The sequence below is a fragment of the Pyxicephalus adspersus genome, chromosome 11, assembly GCF_032062135.1.
Source record: "Pyxicephalus adspersus chromosome 11, UCB_Pads_2.0, whole genome shotgun sequence".
NCBI lineage: Eukaryota > Metazoa > Chordata > Amphibia > Anura > Pyxicephalidae > Pyxicephalus > Pyxicephalus adspersus.
In genome coordinates, this window is record NC_092868.1 from 31,582,496 (window position 1) to 31,603,435 (window position 20,940).

At 37.4% G+C, this 20,940-nt stretch overlaps 1 protein-coding gene across 2 annotated transcripts in view; it reads right to left on the reverse strand.

Annotated features, from left to right (window-relative positions):
• Positions 1-1,457: 1,457 nt before the first annotated feature.
• DSCAML1 (DS cell adhesion molecule like 1) overlaps positions 1,458-20,940 on the reverse strand; it is a 177,916-nt gene continuing 158,433 nt past the window's right edge. The window contains exons 23-33 of one of the 2 annotated variants that reach the window (XM_072425491.1): positions 18,629-18,792; positions 18,425-18,523; positions 17,085-17,273; positions 16,113-16,400; positions 15,129-15,284; positions 14,170-14,200; positions 13,953-14,071; positions 12,182-12,334; positions 9,261-9,455; positions 8,644-8,952; positions 1,458-5,973 (exon numbers count right to left, since the gene is read on the reverse strand). In XM_072425491.1, coding sequence (XP_072281592.1) covers positions 5,525-5,973; positions 8,644-8,952; positions 9,261-9,455; positions 12,182-12,334; positions 13,953-14,071; positions 14,170-14,200; positions 15,129-15,284; positions 16,113-16,400; positions 17,085-17,273; positions 18,425-18,523; positions 18,629-18,792 — 2,152 coding nt within the window. In that variant the 3' untranslated portion in view covers positions 1,458-5,524. Of the gene's footprint in view, positions 5,974-8,643; positions 8,953-9,260; positions 9,456-12,181; positions 12,338-13,952; positions 14,072-14,169; positions 14,201-15,128; positions 15,285-16,112; positions 16,401-17,084; positions 17,274-18,424; positions 18,524-18,628; positions 18,793-20,940 lie in introns of both variants that reach the window. The other variant, XM_072425490.1, reaches the window with a different exon arrangement.

Below are 20,940 nucleotides of genomic sequence, written 5' to 3' on the forward strand. Positions count from 1 at the left end.
TGGCACAGAGTGATCAGAAAGGGATAATTCCCCACTCTGTGCCAATTTATCCCCTGCTGATCACCCTGTGCCAATTCATCCCCTTCTGATCACCCTGTGCCAATTTATCCCCTTCTGATCACCCTGTGCCAATTTATCCCCTTCTGATCACCCTGTGCCAATTTATCCCCTTCTGATCACCCTGTGCCAATTCAAGCCCTTCTGATAAATTGGCACAGAGTGATCAGAAGGGGTTGAATCGGCACAGGGCGATCAGAAGGGGATAAATTGGCACAGAGTGTTCAGAAGAGGATAAATTCCCCACTCTGTGCCTATTTATCCCCTGCTGATCATCCCTTCCCACTTGCCGGTCCATTTCTCTCCGCCGGCTTGCTTCTGGGATCGCGGGGGCACGCTTGCTCTCCCAGCTTGCTTCCGGGATCGCGTGTGCAGGCTTCTCCTCGCTGCAGGAAGGCAGAGACACGCGCTGCAGCCAGGAGGAGTGAAGAGAAGACGAGAAGCACGCAGGATCGCGGGATCGCGGTATCGGGTAAGTATGTTACCGGTTTTAATTATTTTTTAAACCTGCATTCGCCGTATAGGACGCACCCACTTTCCCCCCCCCCGTTTTGGGGAAGAAAAAGTGCGTCTTATACGCCGAAAAATACGGTAATGACATTTTTATACCAAAGACTACTAAAAGGGGTCCTTCTCTCACCGACTCCCAGTCTAATGGAGTCTATCCCTATTGACCAAGTGTGGAAAGTGTCACCGAGCAGAGATGCAGAAGAGGCTCTTAACTTATAGGAGGCTTTTTACTGATCATTAAGAGTGTATGTCTCAACTGCCAAAATACTCACATTAATACGCCATTAACTATACATACAATAATTTACAGGGGTTTATCCAAAAATTTACCCAAAAAGTATTTCAAACATACCTCTAAAGTAGAAACGTTGAGAAACTCTAAAAGATGTAATGCTGGGAGCTAAATGACTTTGTACTACTGTAAGAAATACTTCAATGTTCATAGCTTGACTACAGGATTACTTTAACAACAAATAGGATGAGTATAGGTATGAAGAGCAGGAAAGTCTCCTAATATGTGGTTTCCAGCCTGTGGGATTTGTTGATGGCACCACATTTTAGGTGTACCCTGCAATATGACTTTATTTGGGATATTCCCAAACACTGATGCTGAAAATACAGTGTATGCTGTCAGATTATTGATATTTTCCAAAAGTGATGTAAATTGTTCCATTTACAGCAATTCCCAATAAAAGAAACATTGTGCTGAGGATGCATGAGAGATATAACATCCCATGTTGAATAATCCAGAACGCCTCTTACAGCTTGAATTTTAAGTACATGAATATCCATGCAGCTTAGTGCTTCTTCATATTACTCACTAGAGATGGATGACATGGTATCTAGCTAATAGTGTATTTAACATCATAAGAGACTGCAAAGAGTTGTTTTAACAAGTCAGACTTTATCAGTGAAATAAGAGGATCCAAAGGAAGCAGAGCCCACTCATGTAATATGCAATAATGGCTGCCCCATTAACATCTGTAATTACAAGCTAGTAATGAAAACAAGGTTTCAAACAATAATGCACTTTGTCAAGACTTTTTACATTTTCCCATGTAAATCAAAAATTAATAAAATAAAATAAGAAAAAAAAGACATTTAAAGTGCCTGCACTTTATACCCGTCATCAACATTTTAATTTGATAGAGGACTCATCCTGCCTGCTGAATGAATACATATTAGCATCTCATTCATCTTTTGCATGTGGCTTTCCATTTACACTCATAGTATGGCTATTATCTATATTTTCACATAAGTCTTGGATCAGAGCCTGTGTAAACGCAGCCTGTGTAACTCTCGGCTTTCTCAGTTCTTTCTCTGAGCACATTGCAGCCTTGCTGGTCTGGTTGGAGCAAAAGGGGACGCAGTACAGAATAATATTGAGAGACCCTGCAATCTTGCCTAAATGCATTGTAGGAGGCCAACGGGTGATTGTATAAAACATTGCAATTTATTCGTGTGACCCACCCCTTGCATAGTGGCAATATTTCCTAGATATGAAAAGCAGGGCTGAACTTTGATGGAGCTTGGGTGCCTAGGATAGCAGGGTCAGAGGGGGCAACAACATGGCTTGAAATATACAAAAATGGTAAATATTTAAATACCAGTATTTTACTTTTTCTGTACATAGGCTAAATTCAAAGCTAACATACAGGGAAGTGTCGCCTTATTTTGAAAACAGAGATGCTTATATTCAGTTCAATAAAATGTAAAAATTACAGTCACATGATTGACTGGAAACAATCTCTAACAAACGTTTATGGAGACAAAGGACCTATTTTATTAAATCTTCCCAAGGCTGGAGAAAATACACATTTTTCAGTGAAGCTGTGTGATCCAGCAAACCTGGAATGGATTTCTTCAAAGTAATTTGCTAGCAAATGTTTTGAATCCTGGAGCAGATCCATTCCAGGTTTGCTGGATCACCCAGCTTCACTGATGAAAGTGTATTTTCCCCAGTCTTGGAGAGCTTTAATAAATCAGGCAGAATGATCTAGCATCTGTACGTAGCTTTAGATTGGTGCTAAATCTTTTGGTATTGAGCCCAAAGTGTGAACATTTGTAGCTGAATTTATGAAGAGAACTACAAGGGGAAAGGAGTGAAGAGAGGAGTAAGACGACCCCAATAATTAGACAGCTTGAAACCATCTTTCTTTTTTTTGTTTGGTGCTCTGTGAAAGGGATTTTTTGTCTGCATTCAATGCTGTTTTCAGGAATATATTATACCCATACTGTCTAATAAATAAACACATGACATTTAGGGTGGCTATTGTACATAAGAGCATCATCAAGTTGTGCCTAGGGGGTTTTAAATATAGGCCTGATCCTAAGCAGATGGCTCAATGAAGGTTTGTATTAAGCATTGTATCAATCTAAATGATTTATCATGGTCCATATAAGAAATCTTCTCAGTTTGGTCAAGTAGTTCTTTATAATAAGGCATGTTCTAAAGGGCAGACCAGACAAAATTTTGTTAACCATCTCCTACACCCCGAGTTGCTTACTTACCTCCATAACAGAGCCATGACATTTCCCATTGTTTACAGCCTGCTCCTTAAAAATATATTCTGTGCCTCACCTTGAATTGAATGGGCAATATATTTAGACTTATTGGCCTAATTTAGGTCTACATCAATCAACCAAAACTTTATAACCACCTGCCAAGGTCCCCTTTGTAATTCCAAACCATGACCCATCACGGCATGGACTCATAAGTGTAGTGCGGTATCTGGTTTCTTTAGGTCACACAGCTTCCACTGGGTTAGCCTTTTTCTCATAGTGCATCCTGCTGCCATCTTTTCTCCATGCTTATGATGCACCTTACCACCCAATTTATCTAAAGCTGGGCTGTCCAACTGCAGTCCTTGAGGGACAGTATTTCTCTAACAGTAAATTTTGTGTGATTTAGAGAATCTGAAAATTACTCTGCTTATATAAAAATCCAGGGCCATGTGAGGGCAGCAAGAACTAGAGATGGACAGCTCTGATCTAAAATAAATGTGATTCATCACACCTGCCAACCTTCTTCCACAATTGGATGGACTAAGTTCGGAGGCTCGCTGCTTTCGAGCACACAGAGCTTTCAAACTGTAATACTCTGTGTGTTCTGACACCTTTTTCACAATTCCAGCATTAGTATTTTTTTAGTAATTAGTGCTACAGTTGCTCTCCTGTGGGATTAGACTAGGTGGATGGATAGACAAGGTCAGTGTTTCTTAACCAGGGTTCCTCCAGAGGTTGCTTGGGGTTCCTTGAGCAATGAGCAATTTGTGCCTCTCAGGTCAGTTACCACTGACACCAATGATCTATTTGTTTATCTGTAAGAGTGGCATTCTTCCCTGTGGCAATGTAAGGGGCGTTCATCCCATTGACCATAAAGCTAATGTGCCCTGAATTAGCCATATTTTAATTATTGGCACAGGTTCCCTGAAACCTAAAAATGAGAAAATTTGAGAAAGGCTGGAGAAGATCTTTAGGTCTCCATGATCCTGTTGTCTTCTGCTGTTCCATAAACCATTTTTGAACGGTACTAACTACTACATAGAGGGAAGACTATGCAAGACCCGCCTTCCAGTAGTCTAATTATCACAATTTCACCCAAAGTTGACCAGATTTTAAAGTTTGCCCATTTATCCTGCTTTTAACACCTTCATGAACTAACCATTCCTCTGCTGTCAAATTTTGGTGGTTTTAAGGTTTCAACTGAACAGTGTAAGTGCAAATGGGGCTAAGAACTGACGAGATTTAGGGCAGTGTTCTCCCCAGCCCCTTTTAGCCGGGTGCACCACCCGGCCCTTTTCAGTAACCACCTGGCTGTTTTTAGGTAGTTACTGATGAGTTGGGTTACAATACGGGCTGCCACCCACCTAAAACTTCTTCCCACTCAGCTTAAAATAATTTCTGGGCTGAGCACTGTAGGGGCAGGTTGTAAATAGTAGAAGAGGCTGCAGCTCTGCAAGTAGGTGAATAGGAAGCTGGGGTGGGACATAGCACAGTTTAGCACGTGGGGGGGGGGGGTTTAGGTTTGTGTTAAAAGTACACATCTTGTTTAATAACAAATAATTTATCATTGTTCTGCCAGCAGTAACAAATCTAACTGAATAATATGTTGGCGCTACATAAATATTGTTTAATAATATTAATATTTATAGCACTTTAGCTTTATTCTGTGTACTGGTTAATGTTCATTTTGTATCATTTCCTCTTTCCAGTGAAGAAAAAGGGGAACCCTAATTCTAAACTAAAGGTATGCCCAGGGCACATTTAATAAAACAATCCATTGTATAGGCAGAGCTCGGGGGCTTTTTTTTATCATATACATCTTGGGGTTAATTAATCTTTCAAATGTATACACCCATTCATCATAATATCTGTCTCATGTGTCAGACACACCTTTAAATTCATCTTTCTAAAAGTGCACCTGTCACCTTGCGTTCGCCATCATTAAATTGTGCAGCAAAAATGTATACAAATGATTTATTCATTTAAAAAAAAAAACTAAATACAGAATAACACATTTGGTGACAGGTTCACTTTGAAGCTGTTGGACAAACTGATAAACCTCTTGAGAATGTCATGGCCATTTGAATAGATTTCTTTATTCCTGGAAACACAGTCTCCACGCACTCTTCAGCATCACTTAACATATAGCACACTCAGACAACCTCGGAGAATTCTGCATGCAGCTCTCTCTCTTCTCTTCACTCTCATGTGCCACAGATAAAATACAGATTTCTTTTCTTATTTGTTTTTATCCTGAAGAAGAAAATAGTTATTTTTCATACAAAAAATTGTGTCTTTTATCACCAAGTTTTTGTTTAAATTCTCAATTTGTCCTTTTTTTTTTAAATGTTTTTCAAAATATAGAAATACAGCCAAGACACTGCGCAGGGGGGAAAAGGGAGCTTTGCAGTCTGTGAGTATGTATGGGGAGAAGTGTCAGGAGAGATGAGTGTCAGACCAATGTGTAAGATTTAGAATATGCTCCAGCTCCTTGTTTCTGTGCCCGGCCACCTCCAGAATTGCTCATTTCCAGCAAAGAGTCTCGAGAGCCGCCCATTTTGCTGTGTTGGGCAGGAAGGCGATTCTCTAAAGGTCCAGCAGAGGCAGCGGGTTCAGCGGGGGCAGATGGCGCAGTGGCTGTGGGGGCTGATGGAGCGGAGGCCGAAGCACCAGCCATGTGAAGAGTCCGTTGAGGTAAATTCCCACCTGATGGGGCTGGGTGGGAAAGGCCAGGTGGGGGTTTGGCACCTGGCTCTAGAGTCAGATGGCGTGAGTGGTAACCGCGACTCAGATTACGCATTGAGGCCTCTCGTGGAGGCACTACAGGACAAGGGTCGTGGGGATCAGGCTTACGAAAGTGGGGATCAGATTTTACATACAGTGGGAGATTGCAGTATTCACCTGTAGGGAAAAGAAAGAGAAGATATAAGAACAAGAAATAGTGAGCCATATTATATTAAAAAGCTAAACCAGGATTATCAAATATTGTCTAAATATGGATCTTCTTACACAACTCTTCATGTGATTTGTTACTTCTTGAAGACCTGTGCAGTAATCTACTGTGAAACATTACCTCTTTACAGGAACTTCCATCATAAAAAGACCTGTCACTGCTGCTCTCCCTCCTCGTGCAGTGTGACCGGTCTTCCATCTGCCCACCTCCTGTAGTTTTTTGTAGACAGACGGGAGTTGGTGGGCCTGTTATGTGTACAGCACAGTGATGTCATCACCACAACTTTTACAAGAAAATATCTGTGTTTGTAAGGACATTTGGTGCACACAAGTGGACTTATATCCTATTTGTGGCTATTTGGAGTACATTTAATTAAAAGTCTTAGTGCCTAGAGTTTAACGCCAAATTTAAACAAAATTATATTATTATTAATATTATTTAATATAATAATTCAATCATATTATATTATTATAATACAAACGTGCAATGAAAAAAGCACAAATGTAAAAAAAAACAAAAAAAAAAACTAGACAAAATTCTCTCCCCTTTGATCACACAGTCCAAACCCCTTTAACTAAAGCGTAAATAAAGTAAAAACATTTTGTTTTACTTTTAAATAGGATTATTTGGGGATACAAACAAGGGGAATGGCATTGAAAGAGGTGGTCATGTTGGAAGATTTCCCCAAACTTGAGGGAGGGGATAGTAATAAAAATCTGACGGTTGTTATAACATAATTCTCTTTAATATTTTTTTTTGTAAAAGTATATGTAATGGGGTTTTCTTTTAAATAGGTTAAATATAAATCTGATATGTCATACATAGACTAAAATTATGAAAATTTATCACAGTAGAAAAAAAAATATAGGTTAGAAATGTCTGAGCTGGAAACCACTGCTGGAAATTTAACTTAAATAGATTACAATGACATTATGCCTTTTTGCTCCCCTCCAGATCTGGAGGTCCACTCTCTATGCACTTTCATCTTACATACTGTAGCTACATAGTAGGTTAGGTTGAAAAAAGACGTAAGACCATCAAGTTCAATCATCTTATGATCAGGTTGGGGCAGTGAAGAAGTCAATGAAAGATTTCCCATTGAATCATTGTCCTACTTTAAACATTTTTTTTTTATTATTGCATACATGTGTCTATGTATTTATATTTATACATATCATATGATAGTTGCACATTACAGCCCATAATGCACAATGCTATTCACAAGGGGTCATTCATTATTCCATATTCTGTTGTAATATCTTTAGAAAATTGGAAAGTAAATAATATTTGGGAGTGAAGTGCTTTTTATTTTTAATAAATTGTATCCTAAATAGCATTAAACATACTTCATATGTTAGTATGAAAATGCTGATTTTCTATACAGTGCGTGTTGTCACCCTAGGAGAAAAAGTGTTAAACTGACAAGATCACCAGTTAAATATAGGAAAAAAAAGAAAGAGAACTAATACAGCCACCACATCTAAGAACTGAGAAACTGCAACCCATTACATTTTTGTTCTTAGGTTTAAATATTCTTTAAACCAGCGGTCGCCAACTGGTGGTCCGCAAGAAAATTTTGGGGATCCGTGGCTCAGAGCCGCGGACCATGTCCCCTGTGCAGTTCCTAGGCTCTGGGAGGTGGGCGGTCTGTCCCTGGACAAAACCCGCCCACTCTCCTATTGCAGGCTCAGACCTGCGATGGAAGAGTGAGCGGGGTTATTTCATAATGACGTCACTCTGGGGGAGGTTTCTCCCCCTTTGAGTGACACCCGGTTCCCCCCGCATGCGCTGTCAGGAGCCGGGGATTTTAGTGGTCCACGGAACCGAAAAGGTTGGCGACCACTGCTTTAAACTGTACACGCACTTATCACCTCTCGTCTGGACAACTGTAACAGCTTCCTCTCGATTCTCTGCTCTACAATCTATTATGAATGCTGCAACCAGACTCATCCATCCTTCCCACGGCTCCTCTTCTGCTGCATTTCTTTGTAGTTCTCTACACTGGCTTCCATTTCCCCTTGGAATCAAATTCAAGCTCTTGTGCTTTGCCTTCAAATCCCTCCACAGTTCTTGTCCCACTTACATTTCTGATACACCCCTAGCCGGTCTCATCGCTCCTCCAATGACTTACTACTGACTTCCTCACTCATAACCTCATCACATGCACGGCTGCAAGACTTTTCTAGAGCTGCCCCAACTCTCTGGAATGGTCTTCCTCATTCTATTCAACTTGCTCCTACTTTCTGCTCCTAAAACACTCACTATTTCCCACCATATCTCCCTCCTATTGCGTACTAGTTCCCCCACCTCCTAGATTGTAAGCTCTTCGGTGCAGGGTCCTCTCCTCCTCCTGTGTCACTGTCTGTATTCGTCTGTCATTTGCAACCCCTATTAATTGTACAGCGCAGCGTAATATGTTGGCACTAAATAAATACTGTTTATTAAATAATATTAATAGAAAACTATGTCAATTAAAAGACAATAATTGTTTCATATTTGCCCCCCAAAAACCAGGGGAGCATGCAAACAGAAACACAGCACCACTAGCTGATGGCAGAAAAATACAGACGTGAAATCAATGGACAAACAAAATATATCGGGAAAACCTGGGAACATACTTTTTGCTCTGTGAGGGATAGGCACAGCCACATTCTTGCTTGGATCACTGTCTTGTGGTTTGGGAGGTGATGCAGTAAAGCGACAAATGCCTGGCTCTGAAGGAGTGCTCATGGAGGTCATACTGTCCCCATTGTCATTGGTTCCTGTTGTCATTTGATCTGAGGAACTGTCTGATATGAAGCATTCAGTAATCTCAAACTTGGCATGCTGTAGCTGTTCTTCAAGCTTGGCATGCTCATAGGCACGTGCCAGTTCTTCATACGTGGAGGATGCACTTTCTGTTGAGACCATGCTGTTCCGACCTTTGTCTGGAGAAAGAAGAAATGATAATAAAATGGATTTATTGTAGCCAGACAGACAAATGAGAGACACCAGTACATAATGGAGACAAAAATACATACAATAGGAAGGCAAAAGAGATTAGCCCTGTATATTGTAAGGACTTGACATGAGCACACAGTGTCAATAGGAAGACCAAACACCCGTACAGACAGTTAATAACTGTTGCTGGAAAAAATGTTAGTGATCATTTCCAGTAACAGAAAAACAAATAATGCACAGACAGTGCTGTTGTGTTCTATAGAGAGGGGAGAAGGAAGACGTATAGTGAACAAACCTGTATCCTGAGAAAGGCTGGCACTGTAACTATCACTCTCAGTTACAGTAATGCCATGTTGAGACCCCACCGTCCTCCAATCAGAGGTCAAGGTTCGTGCGGGAGTGGAACTCTGGCACTTAGTGAGAGTCCACTGGCTTGAATATCGGTTTCTGGTGCTGTGAGCAGACTTTACACTTTTTCTAGAAACGGGATCTAAAAGAAAGATACATTTTTTAAATCTGATAACGGAAATGAAAAAAAAAAGAAATTCCAAAACTTACCCCATGACAGCAAATTAAAAACAGTTAACCCTGGTAAAAATAACTTTTTATGCAAACCACTTAATTCACAGATAAATACATATATGGAAGCTGTTTTACCTGCCAGATTTGTATCCTTGTACAACCAGTTCTAAGGTTCAACAACGCTGCCCTGTCAGGCAGGAGACCTGACCTTTTTCTGTTACACTTTCAAGTCTTGTCCCTTACCCCCAGTCTGTGACTAGATGTTAAAAGGAGAAGCAGCAGACTGATGAGCTCCCCTCTCTGCTCTCTACTGCTTTACAAGAACTGTAAGAGGCTAATTGCAAACCAACTGTGGGTCATTACACTGCTTACATTACAAAAATAAAAATAAATAATGAACTAATAACATACAAAGTTGCATGAATTTTTTTTCTCCTATGTGTATCTGGAGTTCAGCTTTAAATTCACAAAAACAGGAAAAAACAAATATTACATATGGTAACTTTTACTGTGTTAACTTGTCAGTACTTTTAAGCCTCTCATTGCCATAAATGTAATTGAAAAATGCTTTGATTATTGTTTATTGTACAACTGGGTCCAGGATATCTACTTATAACATTAGCAGATCCCCATCATCCTAGTATTTCATTTACTCTCCTCGTTACACAGTGATTTGGGATATCTAGTACATCCACTTGCAGCCTCTGTGATTTGGTTTCAGAGGAAGGCAAAACAGGCCCACTTTTACAATAGTAGACAGGTTTCCTTTATGGGGGGTAACCCTGATCCCACTTAGGTCAATTTCTTTGATCACATAATATTGTAATACTAAATTATTGTTAGATATACAGATATAATTACTGATACTCATGTAGTCATTTTTAAACTTAATTTATGATATCGCCATTCTAATACAGGTAATATGGCAACATATCGAACTCTTCAAATAAAGAATCCATCCAAGTGGAAATACTTACATTGGTCATGAGAATCAGACAATAACTATATTTCATTGATTATCTGTATAATACCTCAAAATCCATTTATATTATTTACACATTCTGTATATCAGATTTCATGGGTTTATAGAGTTCTGCACTAGTTCTAGCATTGTATCCTTCTTGTCTAATGGTACTTCATCAGCTCTTCACTAAGTTTGTGGAAATGATCACATTAAAGGTGTCAGTCCAAGAAAATAGATATAGAGGACAATAAATGGCCAAGCTCAATTCCATTATTGCACAGGAATAGATAGCATTTTGGGAGTTTTTTATCCCCCCTTAGGCTGGATTCTAAGCAATAAAGTATTTATTATCTGCCCAAACAATTGCTTTTTTCAGCAATGAGCTTTGGTAGCTGAAAACAATGATCATTATGTGTAAGTTACAATCCCTGAAGCCTAGGAAAAGGAGTCTTTACAATAGTGAATCCATAACTGCTCAGTCTTCAACAGACAACTAATGCTAGATAGAAAATTTGGGCTAAATCTCTTCTTCATATGATTTGATATTAGTAACTGTTTTGTTAAGAAAGATAAATATTCATTTATATTTTCAGCATTTCCTTTGTAATTTATATTTACTGTATATTTCGTGATTTATGTTTTAGAGGGTTTATATAATCAGATGTTTTTGTCTTAGGGTACATTGGCTTGTAAAACTTTATGGTGTTTAACATAATCAGCAATCTGTTCTTTTTTTTCAACCCTAATCTTTGATGACACTTTTTGCAATCTTTATCAAATGCATTACATTTTATTAATGCCATTTTATTAAGATTAGGAGACTTCAGTGCTTTGCATTTATAGGCTAACATATCTAAAACTTTATCAGTTTGTTTCTAGCTCTGCAGAATTTGTTACTGCAAATATAGGTTTGGTGTCTTGATTTAATAGTAGTTTTCCGATCTACTGAGACAAATTATACTTTACCTTCCTAAATGGTATTAGGTTTGGTAACTCCCTTGTTAAGTAATTTATTAAATAAAATTTCAACAGTTACCCCAATGTTATAAAACCTGCACTTTTGACAATATCTGGTCACTTTAGGATGATCATATTAAAAATTCCTATCCTTTCAGCATGTTTAGCTACCATATATTGTGGTTATAATGTTGTTTTTCCTAGCACCATCAGTTGAAATGTTCTGGTTGGTGTGATTTTAATTATTGCCTTGGTTTTTTGGCTAACCCTATCCTCCATTATATTTACAAACTTCCCAAAAACTAGCACACCCTATCTTGTCCACTTTTTTCACAATCACCTCTCACCCTTCTAACAATTCTTTTTCATAACCCAGCTTTAGCCTGCGGAATAATATTTTCTACTGTAGAGTCTGTACAAAACTAAGCCTAATAAAATCTTTCCCCCGCACCAAATTTTTGGTCACTAACTTCCACAATACTGCACTCTTCCTAATGTAGCTTATGGCACTGCCACTGTATGTGAAACCCATAGATTGTATATCATTGTATATTCTTATTCCCTAACTCATCTTCCCTTAAATTAGTTATTCTCTTTATCAGCTCTACCCAACAATTTGTCAAACCATTTTACAAAGTGCTGAAACTGGCCAGTCAACAGATTACATACACTTTGGTAATTGCCGTCTTCTCAACAGATTTATTAGTGTTTTGTAATAATTGATTTCCTTTCCACCCAATCATTTAACTAGTTACCCTACAGAAAATACTTACTAGTTCCTGGTCGGATATCTGACATATCAATAAGTGGTCCGGAGTTTTGTATTAATGCAGGATGATGCAAAGAAACGCCAGTACAGAAGCTCTGTGGGTTCACGGTTGGGCTGAATTCAGGGTCTGTCACCGGTAGTGTTGCTTTATCATCTCCTGCTCAAGAAGCAAATACAGAGATAATGTTATTATAACGATTCAACACTATTTACAAATGTTTTCCAACTTATAAAGTTATTGCCTACTTGTATGACTTTAACGAAGAATTTAGGATTGCTTTGAGAAGATCTTAATATTTTAATAGGACTACCTATCAAAAATATGATATACCTATTTGATAGGACTTACGGTAGGACTACCACATGAAGAACCATCAAGATCTTAAATGCAAAGAGCAAAGTACCCTAACCAACAAAAGCCAATCAGAATTCATCTTACATAAAATAGATCCATCCGTACCAGACTTGTTTATCCTGGTTTCAAAGGCTCTCTTCACATTGAGCTATTTATTGAAAGAGCCCTATACTATAATATGCATTAAATATATATATATAAAAAACACATATGCCTTCATTTAGGGAAAAACAGTATTATAATGAACTAATACTTTTAATTTATTTTTTTTACTGTTTTTTAAACCACCCTAATCCATACTTGTAGGCAAGTACTTGTACAGTACATTAAAAGAAGTTGGACTTTTTGGTTTTAGATTCATCAGTTCCTCCTTTTGTAAAATTATTCTTCAAATCCAAAAGATTAAAAAAAATTAAAACTTGAAAAATTAAAACCTTTAAAATGTTTTAAAAACATCATTTTCAAAGTGAAATAATTATATTGCAGTGGGAAAAAAAGCACAATAAATGGTAAGACAGCATCAATCCACTAATGACAGCACAGATTACCAACTAAGCAATCTAAATCAGCGTGCCATTGCTCATTCTGTATTTGAGTAATCCATGGATAAGCAGTAACTATCCAGATCAGATAAATAAAACCTACTTATTTAGCCAGTATTTTAAATGGACTCCACAGACCTTCATTAATGTGTATACAGCAATTGCAGTCTGCAAAAGGAGATTGTTTTTTTCAGTTATCAGCTAGGATAGTTAGCATGTGATTTACTTGAACATCAAAAAGCATATTTATTTGCATGGTGAAGCAATCTGTGCATGTATGAAGTCAGTTTGTACATGTATATGTTGCTTTCAAAAGATTGAATTGTACAGGTACTGGGACATTTGTTCCCAAGTACATCTCATATCACTTTGTTTGTCCTAAGCACCAATCCTTTTATTATTATATAATATTATTATTTTGTATTTATACAGCTCAGACATAGTACACTGCGTTTGCAAAGGCCATAGTAATGTTACTAGCTCACCTTATAAAGAGCTCACAATCTAATGTACCTACCTCAGTCATATGTCATTATTACGGTCTAAGGTCAATTTGGGGGAAAGCCAATTAGTTTAACTGCTTGCTTTTTTTGTTTTTGGATGTGGGAGGAAACCCACGCAAACCCAAACACGGGGAGAACCTGCAAACTCCATGCAGATAGTGCCATGGCCAAAATTCAAACCTGGGACCTAGTGCTAAGGCCAGAGTTCAAAATTCTGAGCCACTGTGCTGATGATCCTGCAACAATTGCACAGAAATCTAAAGCAGACCACATACAAATATTTCATGATCCATATCTCTTGAATGGTTTAGATCCAAAAATCTCCTTATAAATCCCAGCTTTGTTGCTGATTTTAGGTTCTATGTAGATTCTTACCAAGTTGCTTCACACCTTCTTTATCTTCAATAAGAAGCTGGACTCTAGGAATATCGATGTGAAGCCTTGGTCCTGCTGGTGGTCCCTTCACAGGTGTGTCGAAACTGCGGTTGTTTTTGCTGGGATAAGAATAGTTAAATTTGCCATTGTCAAATGCAAATCAAAGAAGGGCAGACAAACAATTCGGGCACACTTAGGAAAGGGATTTTTTACTTACCTGATTAGCATCTCTGCCAAACTTTTTGCATCTATTGAAATAAAAATTCAGTTATTATTTGGCAACCTTGGTATTTTACTAACTTGCTTCAACCAAAACATCCAAAGTTTTAAAATACATATTATATCTTGGGAGTATGAGAACACCAGACATCAGAATTGTGTTTTTGTATCCGTTTCTGTGTTGGTGTCCGACTAAAAAGCTTACTTATAATAATGTCACATATTGTCCATCGAGCAGTCTGCAGGTCTTCAGTATACATTTTATGTGCCTGCTGGGGAAACAAAGGCTTTTTGGCAGTCAGACCATTTGCTAATGTACAAATGCTGTCAAATGTCTGTGGGCAGCCTTAGGGCTAAGCTACATTGGAGATTTTAATCTCTTGCTGCTCAGCAATGTAGCTTCTTATCAGCAATCACGTCATTTACAACACATTGAAATGAGCGTGCTACTGCTGACATGACTGCCAACATGTAGTTAAATCTCTCAGCAGAAAGAGATTAAAAGGAAATCTGTCAACACAAGAATACTGGGGCTACCATTACTGACTTTCTCCTAAAAATGAGAGTTGCCTGGCTGTCTCTGACTTTAAGCCATGTACAGTTTTACACTCAACTTGACTGTGCAGCCCACTCAGATGATATCTCAGACAGCTGTTTAATATCCTTGCTACAGACTGAGTGATGTGGCATTGTTTAAGCTCCAGAACTATTAATTATGATTTAAAGTGCATTTAAAAAAAAGTATAATTTATTTATAATGATTAGTTAACATGGGTTACTGCAATTTCCATATAGCTTCCAGCCTTGCCAATTAAGTATTTTGGTCTGTTGCCTCTATACAATACAATAATCATGTTGCACATAGATTCTTTGGGGTATGTGTACAGTAAGTGTCATACATTTTATTATTGCTTTTGTGCAACCTATACCAAAATCCAGTACATGATTCTTCCTCACCTCTAAGCCTTTTCAGTCTCTTCTCTTTCCTCTTCTTACGTATAATAAATAAAAGTGCGACTCCTACTGTGGCCAGTATGACAGGACTAGCTATGGAGAAAAGCTTCTTCACATCATCGCCCTCACCCTGGGCTGACTTAATGGGAGGAATGGTACCTATGGAATTAAATTCATTTAGATTAATGATTCGTACGTAGAAATAACACAGGAGTAAAGCACTGTATTGCCTGTAAGTGTAATTTTTCATATAAATATTTAGAAGTAATGGTTATGTACAAACCCACAGCATCCAATAAAATATTAGCAAAATCAAAAAAAGGGATTTCTGAATGGCTACTGTTGTTTACTTGTATTTGTATTTGAAGCTGTAGATTCATCCAATTCATTATGTGGGCTGAGGATATAGTTAGAGAGAAGTCATTCCCTTACCATAGTAAGCTGTCCTAGTTTTACTTGCCATTTTGCAGGTTGGAAAAAAAAGTTGCCACTTTCTAGCTTTTTATGGGCAACTCTCCACACTTATATTTCAATGAATAAGGTGCAGCATGAATTGACCACATTACAGCAACAAGACAGAAATACCACTAATCATTATGTCAATCTAAATCTTTTATATCTGCAATTATTCAGGTTTTATGGTATAAAATCAACAGTATGTCAAACAAAACCACTGCATATTCACTATATAAAATCTATATACTTTTTAGGAACTGTTTATTTCATTGAGTGCAATTCATGTGCAATGAATGATCGCACATGATTGGATGACTGAAGCAAAGCTTTATCCCATTTTCTTGGCTAATGAAATATAATATAAATATAATATAATATAAAATATAATGAAATATCCTTGGCAAAGAGAAAAAAATCAACTGTGGTTCAGAAAATGCTCTTTGGTTTTTTGTGTTTTAGCAGTGAATATATAAACCTTCAATCAGAAATTTACCAATTAGACAGCACACTTTTATGCAAAAAAATACTTACTTCCATCATAATCTAGTGTAGCAAACTGTGATGTCTCATTCCCACATCCAGCACTATTACAGGCCCTCATCTTTAGCTCGTACCAAGTGGCCTCCCGCAGATCTGTCAGAAACACATCACTAGTAACATTTGCACGGATGCTTTGCCATTGCCAGCTATTTCGGGGTCGATACTCAAGGATCACAGAGGTAATAGGACATCCTCCACTGTTCCAGCCATGGAGGTTCAGGCGGGCATGGGTTGAGTTCACATGCGTAAAAAGAGGCTGATCTTTGTTAAAAGATGGCTCTGTAAAACATCAAATGATACAGTATTAAGACTAAACATTAAATTAATATATGCTAAAAAGGCAAATGTAGGTATATTATTAGTAAACACAAAACACAATCAAAAAATATAATAAAAGTATTATAGGCATAAACTATGCACATGTCTTTGCTTTTGGTTTTTGTATACCTGTGTAGCCAACTGCCAAGTGTATAGTCAGCATTCTCTTGAAAAACATTACCCTAAACCAATAGTAGATTTGTTCTTCAACATCCAAAGTGATAGCCTTGTGTTCTTTAAAGAGAAATTGGAACGACAATTAAATTTTCCCAATCTTAACACTAATCTTGCATATATTTGATCATATTACCTTAAGTGAACATATCACAGACCTCCCATGTCTTGTTAATGGTTCTTTATTGTGATAGGTGGCTTTTTGATCATTAGGTAAAATCGGTAGGTGCAAGGGAAAAAAAACTCAACTTTTCCGGGAAATGGTGGCCATAATAGGTTCAGCTGATTTTATCCCTGAATCCAATGAACATTTCGTTTATATTATATTTTGTACTCTAATGTGTTTAAACCTAAAGTACCCTCTAACAGTAATAAATACTTTGAAGCAGACAAATATTGCAATAGGTTTAGCAGAATGGTAAGTAACAGCTATTGTTGGAGGATGACTCTGTCATGGTATGATTTCCTCACCTCTCCCATGAGTCTTGGCTTCTATGATTTCACTGATTCGTCCAGCACCAACACTGTTTTTGGCTGCCAGCTTTACTTTGTACCATGTACCACATCTTAAATTCTCCAATCTGAAAGATCGCTCAGAGGAACTGATGAACACATCCCTCCATTCCTCACCATTATCTACAGAGTACTGAAGAACAAATCCTTAAAGAACACAGAAAAAACAATAGTTATTAGGCTATTAAAAAAACTTTATTCAGTCAATAGAATTTATACATTTATACATTCACTGATTTTCATGTTAATAGTTCAGTTATTTAAGGCAGGTATAGTCCTAACTATTTCTGGAATAGAACACTGCTCCCCTATGTGTTGGTTTCTGTTCTTATAGTAGCATCAAACCCCACTTCCAATGAGCATGATAAATAGTAGGATGTAAATAACAGAACACTTCCTCTCTAACCCTTTATTGTCATATGTTTTTTCACAAAGTAAAATTGGGTTGGCCACTAAGAAGATGAACGATGGAACAGTATACCAGGGTTTAGTTCTGCTTTAAAGAGCAAATAAGCTTTCTCAATTGTGTTATCGACATAGTTTCGATAGATTTACTTTATTATTAATAACTTTGGAAGTTCAGAGTTTGTAACTTTTAGTAAAACTCCAGCCAGCCATGGATGAGGATGATTCACTTTTTGCTAAAATGATGTTGTCCCTGGGACACAGAATTAGGATAATAATCTGAAATAATAAAGTTCTTACCCGAACAGAAATTGAGGGAAAATTCCTAATAGGAGCATTTATTCAATATGAAAACTGTTGTGTCTCTGGGACATGAAATGTGAAATAAACATTACAATAAGGGAGAAAACAACAATTAAATCTTGGTAGAGGTTGCAACTACTAAATCCAAAACTGGATAAAACATCTGGTAGGAATTCCACTTTACACGTATTACACTTTATGTGTATGTAACGTGTTTCTGAGTCATAACCATGTCCTTTTTTTACTTAAAACTTCTAAATAATGTATAACTTACCTAATGCATATAACTGCACAGTAAATCTTATTTTTCAGTAGACAAATTTGAAGGCTACTATTGCTTACCTCTCTTTCTAAAAAGCTTCTATCATTTTTCAAAAAATATTATACTAATAAAACCTCCATGTAAATCTAAAAGCTACCATTCAGATTGTTCTTAGTTGATGAAAAGCAGCTTGACTGAACAATTGAACTCTTTCATTTATGAAATTTAAAACATTTTTCTCAAGGACAACATTGTATTTCCAATATTTGATGGCATTTCTCTAGTTACACCCATGTAAAAGAATTTTGTAGAGATGTTATTAAAATACCTCTTATAGAACTGCCACCATTGTCTCCTGGGATCCATGCCAATGTGATAGAAGAGGCTGTAGATTTCGATACAGTGAGGCGAGGCTGATCAGGGGGAACTTCAGAAGAACACAGACAAAAAACAATATATTATTAGTTGCAATTAGACTTTTAAAAGCTTTTTTTTTTTTTTCTTCTTTCTTCTTCTATGTACATTTGCTCACCTTGCACCAAGAGGTTTACAATTATTGTGTCAAATCCCCAGGTGTTTGTAGCTGTACAGGTGTAATAACCAGAATCTTCTGCTTTGACAGAACGGAGAGTTAGAGTGCCATTGGGATGAATTAGTCTATGCCCATCCAATGCCACTGGAATAGCCGAGTCCTCACTGCAGTTTAAAGAACAAGGTGGAAAACATAATTAGGATTTTAACACCTATTTACAGTTTTAGCAGCCATATGAAAGAAATAGTATGTCATTAGTATGTTCAACAAGCTACTTAGTCCATTTGTGACCTTTCAAAGCCCCAAAGGGGCATGTTTCAAATTCCCAAAACATGCCAGCTGGACCATCTTGTGTCATTTTGATTGAGAACTAATACAGATTTAGATTTCTGAACTCTTATAACTGGTGCAACACTCATTTCATGTTTGGATTTTGCTTGGGGAGCTCCCCACTGTTTGTAAGCTGCCTAACCCAGATAATTACACTCCATTATTCCAACCATAAAATCCAAGAATCCACTGGTTCACATACATACTTCTTTTGTGCAAAGTGAATGTCCAACAGGTTTGTTATTTCATTCTGTTGTCTAAAAGAGCTCTTTCAACACACACTGGAGAGAATAATTATTGAAAATTGTTTTAGCCATTTACTATATATTCTTTAATTCCCTTTATTATGAACAAGCAAATAATAAAAGTGTGTGTGGAGGAGGAATGTAATGTAGAAAGGTTATCCAGCAGCTTAATTATTCATTATTCACAGACTAGCTGCTTTGTATTAGTCTATTACCTGACCTTCACACAACCATCTATTAATTTGAAACCATTTAATGATCAGCATATGGAATGTTAACAGAAATGGTAGAAACTCATTTGTTATTGCTCATAAGGGCTTCACACAATGTTACAATTGCAAAACCATACATTTATTTTACTTATCTATTAAGAAATGCTGTTGGTGAGGTTTGTTGATGGGTCAGTAAAAAATGCCATCTGATCAATTCAAGGGTCAGGCTACATCCCTGACTGTTTTAAAATGATGCTGAACTGCTACTTTTCTAACCAACGCCATCATTTTCTGCTATAAAAACTGCCACATGAGACTTTCTTGATTATTTGAAGTGTTGGTGCGTGCTATTACCATCAGCATGTCGGGAGTCTTTACATCTTTAAAGCATTTTAAAATAGTAAGTTCTGTCCCAAGGTGATGTCCCAAACGATTTTGGACTTTTATCTTTACCTTATTCTTTTGGACCACATTGAAAAATATTTCTAAATTTCTTGAAGGTGCTTTATAAGGCAAATTGGACCTTCCTGCTCCCAAATACACCAAAAGACTAATTACTTTTATTCTTTTAGCAGCCAAAATCATGACTGCTGAATCTTGGAAGTCAGCAGTCTTTATATTAGATTTTTTTAAACCCAAACTTAATTGGATTATGGTCAATGACTTTCGGAGATCCTGAATAATGACCTTGCTAAATCTCATGAGACATGGGACATGGGATTTTTTTTACCTTGCCTTACTTACATTCATGGAGATACTCAACTCTCCCCCTATAATGTATCATTGTTACCTTACCCGTCCCCCTAGCTCCTTTCTTCTACCCTATAGCTGTTTTTATTATGTGTTCCACACTGTCTTGTTACTTCCTCAATACTAGTGAGATGTGATGAAGGTGGTACCACAATCAAAGTGATGTCACCTTTCTCTCACTGGGAACGTTTTATATATGAACCATTCTCATTTGTGCCAGTAACTGGCCACAGTTTCATTAGGGTGATTATATCTGCATCCTAACTTCCCTGTATGGTACAAGTCTATTCTTGTCACTTACGTGCAGTGAAGGTTTCTCCCCTTTCAGTGAATGCGGAACATATTGGAATATGAAGGGAGTGGTGTGGAAAGATGACTTTGGCAATCCTAGTTTCTGCTGCTATGCCCACACAGTGACTAGGAAACCATTTAAGAAAGCCACAAGAAACACAGCTTTGCAGGTATACATACATGCACACAATATGTTTCACTTGCAATTTCAGCATTTTCACATTAAAATATTTAATATTTAGACCTGTTTTAATATGAATCTGCATAAACCACATGCTAGTTGTTCTTATACAATCTTATATGTCCACCTTTTACCAATCTTTTACCAAGACTTAGCACGCATGGTGCTGCAAGTAAATAATGAGTGAAGCATGAAATTGTCTTTCAATACACAGGCTATTTCATTTCTTGCCCGTCACTGGGAGCTTGTCACAAAAGAGAAAGATCCAAAATTAAATATTGAGTAGTACTGCAATAATGTTTG